The sequence below is a fragment of the Pezoporus flaviventris genome, unplaced genomic scaffold (assembly GCF_033815535.1).
Source record: "Pezoporus flaviventris isolate CSIRO_AGI_PZ_B2104156 unplaced genomic scaffold, CSIRO_AGI_Pfla_v1 ptg000213l, whole genome shotgun sequence".
Classification (NCBI taxonomy): Eukaryota; Metazoa; Chordata; class Aves; order Psittaciformes; family Psittacidae; genus Pezoporus; species Pezoporus flaviventris.
Genome location: NW_026892761.1, coordinates 12,155,299 through 12,164,971, shown reverse-complemented (window position 1 = coordinate 12,164,971; position 9,673 = coordinate 12,155,299). Strand labels below are relative to the sequence as shown.

At 43.2% G+C, this 9,673-nt stretch overlaps 1 protein-coding gene across 1 annotated transcript in view; it reads right to left on the bottom strand.

Annotated features, from left to right (window-relative positions):
- Positions 1-311: 311 nt before the first annotated feature.
- The window catches only part of AHCY (adenosylhomocysteinase), a 28,088-nt gene continuing 18,726 nt past the window's right edge, over positions 312-9,673 (bottom strand). The window contains exons 9-10 of the mRNA XM_061442067.1: positions 5,803-5,997; positions 312-1,304 (exon numbers count right to left, since the gene is read on the bottom strand). Of these exons, the coding sequence (XP_061298051.1) occupies positions 1,173-1,304; positions 5,803-5,997 (327 nt within the window). The 3' untranslated portion in view covers positions 312-1,172. The remainder of the gene's footprint in view (positions 1,305-5,802; positions 5,998-9,673) is intronic.

The window sequence follows — 9,673 nt, the reverse complement described above, 5'->3', positions numbered from 1 at the left end:
CATTACTCACTGCTGAATAGTGTCAAGAGAGGACTTTCATGACATATTGAGATAAGCAGGTGGTGAGAGGGAGAAGAGTGTTTTTCCTGTAAGATTCAACCCCTCAAATATTTCAGTAACCTGAGAAGTAGCTTTTCCCAGCTCACGTATATGATGCAGGCTAGCCACAGCACTGGCTTTTGCCTTAAGGAAACCCCATGTAGACACATTACCTATTTTCAGTAGCTTCAGGATCATACAGAGCATCCAAAAGCATCTCACTATACAAACCATACAGAGCAAACCCAAAGCATCTCACTATACAAACCAAATCAGGCCACAGTCAGATCTTTAATAAAAGCACTTTTGAGTCAGTGACAAACAAGATACAGCAGACATGACAACTCAAAAAAAAAGAAATCAAGTTGGGGGTAGAAGTGTGCTGCTGGTGTTTCCAGAGGATTGAACAAGGTCCCTAAACCTAACCATCCCCTCAGTGGCTTCTCAGCCATTCACAACACACTAGAAGGCTGCTAAAAAAAAAGTCACTCTTGCCTCACCCCCTTCAAGTTGGTACAGAAGAAGCAAAGAAGGTCAGTGTTCTATCAAAAACTGATGGAGTAAATTAATCCAGAAAAAAAACAAATCCTCAAATTCTAATCTCAGAGTAGGAGGTTAAGTTGATTTGACAGGAGACCAAACATACACTCCTCCTTACTTCCTCCAGATTCACAACATGCACTTCAGTTAGGGCACCTCTGTGGAGAGAACCCAGACACTGCCAGCCTCCTAATGTTAAGGATGCACCTAATTCGAGCAGGGCATGTCAGAAAGCATCTCCCTCTAGAAACTGTTCCCCATCTTACTGGTTGGCCACTCTAGAGGCTGTCACGTATTTGACAAGACTACACATTTTCATTTAGCAATCTTGTCCTGCTCCCCGTACGTGGATACCAGAAGCCAATAAAAATGGTACAGGATCCTTTTCGCAATAACATTAGCCAAGTAACCAATTCAATTCCAAGAGTCAGAGTGATCCTCTTAAACAAACAAGGCCCTGAAGCTCCTTTGGTAAGGGGAGAAGTTCTGCAGCACTGGGAGGATAACGGCAAAGGACTTGTTCTCAGAAGCCCAGCACACACAAGCTTTGGAAGGTTGTATCTCTGCTTTGGTCTTTGGGTAGTGCCACCTGTTCAGTATCTGTAGTGGTCTGGCTTGAATGGCCCATCTCTTGATAAGCCAAGGTATTTGGCCTGTTTGTCACTCAGCTTTGTCAGCTTCACACATAGTTTATCCAGATGAGCAGCAGCCACAGCTTCATCCAGCTGGAAAACAAGACACTGAGGTGAGAATTTTTGCAGAGTAAGTTAGTTCAGGAAGTCATGGTAAGTAGTAAGACAAGAATGTGAAAAATATGTAACAGCTACATGGAGGACTTTGACTGACACAGATGAACAGTCAGACAGCTCTTTTCTGGCCAATATACCTCACCTGCTTAAGCGCAGAGGTATCTGCTTTCAGCACAGAACTGCGTTTAGATGGAAAAGGCCCAAGCTTTTGAGGGAGTAAAATTAAGCTTAAAATGAGACAGAGGACTCGATTAAGTCCATTTCTATCTTATTAACACAATCACATCCATCCAACAAGTAAAGAACGCAGATAATCTATTCAGAGACAACAATATTCAGTTGGATAGAATGGTAAAGCCCCAGTCATGTTTCCACTATGAAGGCACCTCAACACACTAGGCTATTATAGAATCATACAATCGTTAAGGTTGGAAAGGACCTTAAGATCATCAAGTTCCAACCCCCCTGCCATGGGCAGGGACACCTTACAGTTTCAAATAATTTTAGAGAAGGACGTGGGGGTATTGGTTGACTGGAAGCTCCCCATGACCCAGCTTCAGTGTGTGCTTGAGCCCACAGCCCCCCCATGTGCTGGGCTGCACCCCCAGAGTGTGAGCAGCAGCTCAGAGAGGGGATTCTGCCCCTCTGATGTGCTCTGGGGAGACCCCCCCCCCCTTGCAGCCCTGATCCAGCTCTAGGGCAGCAGCACAAGAGGGACCTGGAGCTGTTGGAGAGCGCAGAGGAGGCCATGGAGATGCTGCGAGGGCTGGAGCAGCTCTGCTCTGGAGCCAGGCTGAGAGAGCTGGGCTGGGTCAGCCTGGAGAAGAGAAGGCTCCTGAAGGGGAGACCTGAGAGCAGCTCCAGTGCCTAAAGGGGCTGCAGGAAACCTGGAGAGGAAGTATCTAAAAATACTTGAAAATAATATTTGGGATTTCTAAGTACTTCATGTTTTATGGGATTATAGATTATATATTTATAGGGCTTCTGACAAGGGCTTGTAGGAACAGGACAAGGGGGAATGGCTTTCACCTGCCAGAGGGGAGACCGAGACGAGCTCTTAGGCAGAAGCTCTTCCCTGTGAGGGTGCTGAGGTGCTGGCACAGGGTGCCCAGAGAAGCTGTGGCTGCCCCATCCCTGGCAGTGTTCAAGGGCAGGTTGGACAGGGCTTGGAGCAAGCTGCTCTAGTGGAAGGTGTCCCTGCCCGTGGCAGGGGTTGGAACTGGATGAGCTTTAAGGTCCCTTCCAACACAAACCATTCTATGCTTCTGCAAGTTCTAATACTGGAAGAATGCATCTCCTTTCCAGATATCCCCATTTTAGGCATACATGTATTAAACAATTCATTCCATAATCATTAATTTAGCAAGAATGCTAGTGTCTATTGGCAATGTCTTCATTAAAGAAAAAGCCGAGGTTGGCTGCAGGACACAGGCTCAGAAATGTTGATATACTTTACCCCACATGTGCAAGGCAGACATGCAAACTCAAAGGACAGAAAAAAATATCTAAACTACAAGATAGTAAAGCAGTACAGGGAATAGGTAAGAGAGTCCAAAACCACTAGAATAACAAACTAGCTGCTATGTCAGAGGGGAATGTAAGAGCCATAAAGGATATTCAAAGACAGAAAGGATAGCCCTAAGAAGAGATCAGCTGCTGCTACAACAGAAGGACAAGTTTTACCACCATTTGTAATTCCTGCAAATTACAAGTAATCATTGCTAAGAAAACAGAGAAGATAAGTCTAAATTCCAGCAGCACAGGGAAGACTGGCAGTATTTCCCCCATACAAGTTAAATACATGCCAAAGGCTGCAATATATTTGAAGGGCAATAAATCAACAAAACAATCAAGGGCAAGATCTTCAGCTTGTGTGAAACATCATGTCCTAAATGATTCAGTAGCTAGTTCTAGATTTCCCACTCAAAGGGAGTGTGGCAACTACCTTGAATACTCCCATTGCAACAAACCAGATAAAAAGCTACTGTACAGAGTACCGTTATACAGAGCGTAATTCACTGCAGACCAACCTGCTCATAGTAATATGGAAATGACAACCTCTCTTGAGCACCAACACAGCCAAAGATGTACAAGGCAAAATTAAAAACGTAAGATGAAATGGCTGAAGAACGTGGGAGTGAACCATGAAAGCTACTGAACACTACATTAGTGTCAGGAAAAAAAAAAATCACAAAAGAAAAAGCCAACTGGAAGGACTGTGTTTAGAAGGGAAACAAGTCCTGAAGCTTAGCAGATCCTGCCAAAAAAAACCAAAAGAGGATTAAAAATGGAATGTGTATCTGGTTGATTAGAGTGACATGTGACAATCCGATGAGTGTATTTCCCAGCAAGTTTAAGACAAATTACACCCACTTGAAAAGCAACTGAGTCCCTGACATTCCCAGATCAGGTTCTCAGAGAGAAGCTGTTTCAGAGCTGCTTCAGCTTGGGGCCTTCAAGATTTAGATGAAAAGGTACACAAATTTAGATGAAAGTAAGCTGACATTCTATCCTGGTTTTGCCTGGGATAAAGTTAATTTCCTTCCTAGTAGCTGGTGCAGTGCTGTGTTTTGGCTTTAGTCTGAGAACAATGCAGATAATACACCAATGTTTTAGTTATTGCTAAGTAATGCTTACCTCAATCAAGGACTTTTCAGTCTCATGCTATGCTAGTGAGGAGGGGCGCAAGAAGCCAGGAGGGAGCAGAGACAGGACACCTGACCCCAAGTAGCCAAAAGGGTACCACAGCTCATCATACCCAGTACAGAAACTGGGGCAGTCAGCTGGGAGGAGCCTACTGCTGCTCAGGTTGGACTGGGTATTAGTCAGCCAGTGTGAGCAATTGTATTGTGCATCACTTTATTGTTTTCCTTTCCCCTTTTTAGCTTTATATTCTCTCCCCTTGTTATTTCCTTTATTAGTAGTAGTACTATTATACTGTGCTTCAGTTATTTAACTGTTCTTATCTCAACCTACATTCTTTCAGTTCTCCTTCCAATCCAGGGGGTAAGCAAGCAGCTGTATGGTACTTAGCTGCAGGCTGTGTTAAACTACAACACATTCTTACCTTAAAATCAGATAGCTGAGTATGACGATGCACAGAGTCAGTGCCAAGATCATGGACAGAACAGTTTGCCTGGATCTCAAGGAACACACATGGCAGAAATGTGTGCGTGTTTGTAATAGCTTATCAAAGCAATATCTTGCAGTCAGAAAAAAGTGCAATATAAGGTACTTGGTAATTCTTGAATTTTACATTTGGACCTCAAAGCTACTACGCAGAACAAGGAAAGATATTAGCCAGAAAATTCTCAGGGAAAGCTCTTCTGCCCATCTTTAGTTGATTCTGACAAGGCAAATCTTTTATTCTTTGAAATTCTCTATGGAGAGCAGAGGGTAAAAAAAGCACTTTATCACAGCACACGAACCTGAAGAGATCACTGCCATATGATCCACTAACATGCAATCCCATTTCTAAGTAACTGATCTGGCCATTATTTCTCATTTCCAGTTCAAGTACACTAAAAATTGTTCTTCAGGAGAAGTACGAAGCCACATTTTATTAGCATTGCACTACTATTTTCACGACAATTGTCAACAAAACTTTTCCTTTGAAGCTCATGTGTCAGCTTGCTGATCAACTCCTATGCTGTATTTCTGGTATGCTTTCATTAACATGGTTTTGGAGGCTTAAGTCCTTCAGCAAGCACTCCAAAAGTAAGCCCAAACATATACATCTCACTTCCCAAATGAAAAGTATTTTCACATTTAATCTCACACATGGTTTCATTCCAAAGGCAGTGGAATCTAACTCCAGCATCTTTTTTAATGACTATCTCAAGTTCTCAGGCTCTTTTGGAAAATTAAAGCCAGGTTCATTTTCTAAAAAGAATCTGTGAGTTATGACATGATCCAGATTTTTCCAAGAACACAGAATGATAAGTTTAAAGGGAAACCTGAGGGAATCTGTCATTAATATTTTGTGATGGTATTAGGACTGGGTTCTGAAAAGCTCTGCTCAGGTGCAAATGGAACCCAGCAAAAGTGATTCCTAGTTTCATTCCAGCTTCAACTCTGCCACACTAGACTTTGCTGCTGGATGGGTGTGTGAAAGCTTGCTGTGAATACTGACATTCAGCAGGAGGAACAAGCTGGTTAGAAGAAGCTCCTTACTACCTTGAAACAGCACAGGGCTTCCCAGCACCTTAGGGAAGAGCACCAGGTGAAGCCAAAAAGGGACTGGACGCTCCTATCACAGGACAGGTAAGTCCCAGTTCCGCATGACATGTAAGCCACAGAAACCAGCCCACTTCAGACTCAGCAACGCAAAGCCAACCATCTGCAAACTGATAAAAGCTCCTTGCAACAGCATTCAGTAGGAGAATGAACTCAAGGACAAACAAAACAAATGTACATGATCACATCTGAAGTTGACTTCCTTACAAACTTGCATCTTCCTGGTATTCTAACTCACCTTCTTTGGCAAGAAATGGACTCCAACAGCATATTTGTCACTATTGGTCCACAGCTCGATCTGTGCCAGCACCTGGTTGGTGAAGGAGTTGCTCATAACAAAGCTGGGGTGACCCATGGCACAGCCCAAGTTGACCAGTCGGCCCTCTGCTAGCAGTATAATGTGGCGGCCATTCCTCAGTGTATAACGATCCACCTGGGTAGGAAAACACAAGAGCAGTGCTAGGTCAGGGTAAAGAAAGCATTTTAAATCATACAAAGCTTTGTGGGCTTTCTTGCAATTCAGAAGTATGCTTGCAATACAGACTTTGATAAAATTGAGACATCCCCTCTCTCAATTCCTCACCAATGTTTGTGAAGCTCACAGCTATTCTGGACTTTGCACATGAATTTTGGCATCTGCCTTTCATATTGAACCAGTTACCCAGTTCATGGGGCTCTTCCACATATGCATTGTCTCAGATGGCTGTAGTGGGAAGCATGCTACTAGCAGTAAAATGCAGCTCATATATGCCTAATTGTAACAAATGGTGTGGAAAACAGGAGACAAGAGGGAACACCTCGGCATCAAACAATCCAGAGCCTTTGCATTTCACACAGGGGTAAAAGCCAGACTCCTCAGCCTGCTGAAACTGCTCCCATGTAACCCCTCCCACTCGCAAAAGGCCAATGCTCTACAGTATAACCAGCAGCTGTCCTAGCTTCTGCTGCACCCCCCTTTTTGCTGTCATGGGGCCAAAGACACAGTCCTCCATTCAGACTGACTTCCAAGCTATGCTGGGGACAACAGGACTCTGCACATAGAATCAAGCCTCAGATGAGCTAAGGAAAAGGGTCTCAGCTATATAAGAGTCCCACACAATTCAGGACATAATGTCACTTCATATGTGCCTCAGTTGTCTGGGCCAGATTAGGCTCCTGCAATGTTAAAGTTAACTCTGCTTCTCATCTGTACCAGTTGCTAGCTATTCTCTCCCTTGTCTTCACCCCTGTAGGAGGTTACAGTATTAAAGCCCAGAATCAAGCATCAATATGGGCTATAAGTCACAAGAAAATTCAGTACTCATTGGTATTTATTGGTCATGTTACACCAACCACAAGGGAGTAAAGCAAACCTTTGGAAAGACTTAAGAGCTAGTCAACAACCAACCTTGGACAATGGTTAATGCTTTAGACCACTTACACTGTCATAGCAAAGCAACTATGAAATACTTAAAAGGGTTCCTCCCCACAGCTGTATTTATACTTTTAGTCTTATTAAAGTTATTTAATGTGAAGCAAACCACCCAGCACTCAATTTTAGTCTTAAAGCTTTGGCATATAAGTTAAAAGCCATGTGTAAAAAACTGTAACAGTACTGTCTTCTGAAAAGCCCATCTTTGTGCAGGTCCTTAGCAGAGATGTAATAAGTAAACCAAGAGAAATCATTTTACTGAACAGGTATTTTGCCTTCAGAGCAGGTCTGTGCCTCCACCTGTCTTCCCGAGTAATGCTTCAATCACAGCACTGTTTCTATTTCTTGGGTTCATAACACAAATTGCTTTTTGAGCATAGATGCTGACAGTAAGCACCCCAAATAGAAGCCTTAAACAATACTCTTACTTTCTCCTGTCCAAGGGCAGGACAGCAAGGTAGGGTTAGTAAGAACTTCCTCCACTGAGCAGCTGCAGTATTTCTTATGGATGCTGATTCGTCACTGTGGGCCACCAGTGACAGTGCTCAGTCCATTCAAAAAATACCATATGGGTTACTGTAAGATTATGAGAGGAAGAAATGAAACAAAGAAGGAAGCACTCATAAGGAAGAACACTAAAAACCCCTGAGAACAGCTACAAGATTATATTTAAGATTTTACTTACAAGGTAGCAGTTGAGTACCTTTTCAGTTTTAAAGTCTGGGTGCTTTAGATGTCAGAATTTTATACCCATGTAAAATCCACACAACTTGCACCTGGCCAGCTGCTCGCTTGGGCAGAGAATCACATACCTTCAGCAGCTCCTGACAGGACTCAATCAATTCACAGGGTAACACAGAAAATGCAAATTAATGTATTCCTTCAGAAATAAATACCAAACAGCAGTGGTACCACCAGAGGCTTAAGTCAGAACTGTGGGAACACAGCTCATCTACGGACAGACAAACAGGCTGATGCATAAGCTCAAGAAATTGTTGTGGAAATAGAATTCAAGTTATCCAAGCATTAAGTTCATCTCCACATTTACACAAATGTCTCCTCCCTTTCCCCATCAGCATTTAGCTGCTCTGGACCTCCTGGCTGCTTTGCACATCATGATACAAAAAACTTATTTTCAGAGGCCAAGTTCATTGATCCCACCCTGATGCTTCCTTTCCCTCTCGAGCTGAGCTTGCACTACACATCAGTTTCTAATACCAGAGCACAGCTGCAGAGGGCTGCAGTGCAAAATCATATTCAAAACAACCTGCCAACTCTTCAGCACTATTTCCTCCTTAACTGTACTTTGAAAGCAACAGATGAGTCAGAATGGCACAGTGTTTTCCTTTCCCAAGTATTAAACACTTCTTACACCAGCTCACTGCTTGTAAATGGAGACCATATGGTACTGAAAACTATCATGTGAGACACTTCCACCACTACTCTGTACCTCTAGCTGAAGTCTAGCAACCCTTAGCTCCAGTACTGATCCTCTGATCAACCAACAGATGTCTTCCCAGGAGGTTAGAGATTTTTGCTCTTGACTTATATTCCCCTCCCTGCTACAAGATACAGAAAAAAGCTGCCAGGTCTTTAAGTATTTGGAGAGTTGGTATTATAAAACGTAAGATACCTCAACTCAGAACACTGATGTGAAAACCACACCTGTTATTCTCAGGATAAGCACAACATCTCACACTTTTAACAAAGGTCTAGACTCCCGCTGAGGTCTCCAAAGGACTAGGGACAACATAACCACAGAAGCATCCCTCTGATGAATCTGAGCAACAGAACTGAGAAACCAGCAATGGTCTAAGTGGCAAAGTGGTGATTTCCTTCCCAGATTTCAGTGTAAGAGCAATTCTACCAATTATTATAATGAATCTTCAACTGCTGCCCTGAGAAAGGTTTCAAGACATGCAGATGAATTCACATACAGGTGGAGAGGGACAGGAGCTGCACAATACTGGCTCCATGGAGACCTCATAACAGCCTTCCAGTACCTGAAGGGGGCTTATAAGGATGCTAGGGAGGGACTCTTCATTAGTGACTGTAGTGACAGGACAAGGGGTAATGGGTTAAAACTTAAACAGGGGAAGTTCAGATTGGACATAAGGAGGAAGTTCCTTATTGTAGGGGTGGTGAGGCACTGGAATGTCCAGGGAAGTTGTGAATGCTCCATTCCTGGCCATGTTCAAGGCCAGGTTGGACAGAGCCTTGGGTGACATCTTTAGTGGGAAGTGTCTGGGGTTGAACTGGATGATCCTAAGGTCCTTCCAACCCTAACTATTCTATGATTCTATGATACCTCCTGGGAGCTTGTTTTGAAACCTAAAGTTAACACATGTCCTGGAAGAGTTAAACAATTCCAGCAAATTTCTACTTTTAATTTGTTTCAAGCATGAAATTTGGAATCCTAAAGTCACATTTTGCCTTCCACTCCTGCCTCTCCCTCTTTTGGAACAAGTACGCTCTTAGGATGTGTATTAGCCCATTCCTGTTCAAATGCCACGGCTATCAGGAACAGAGAATGAAAAAGAATACTGAATGAAGCTTTTCCACAGCAGAACTTGTTCACATAATACCTCCTCAGCAGGTACTTCCTCACCTTGGCATGCAGGTCTGAAGTTTTTAGGGACAACAAATCTAAACAGACACAAAATGAAGCATAGGGATATACCACTGTCACAGCACATAG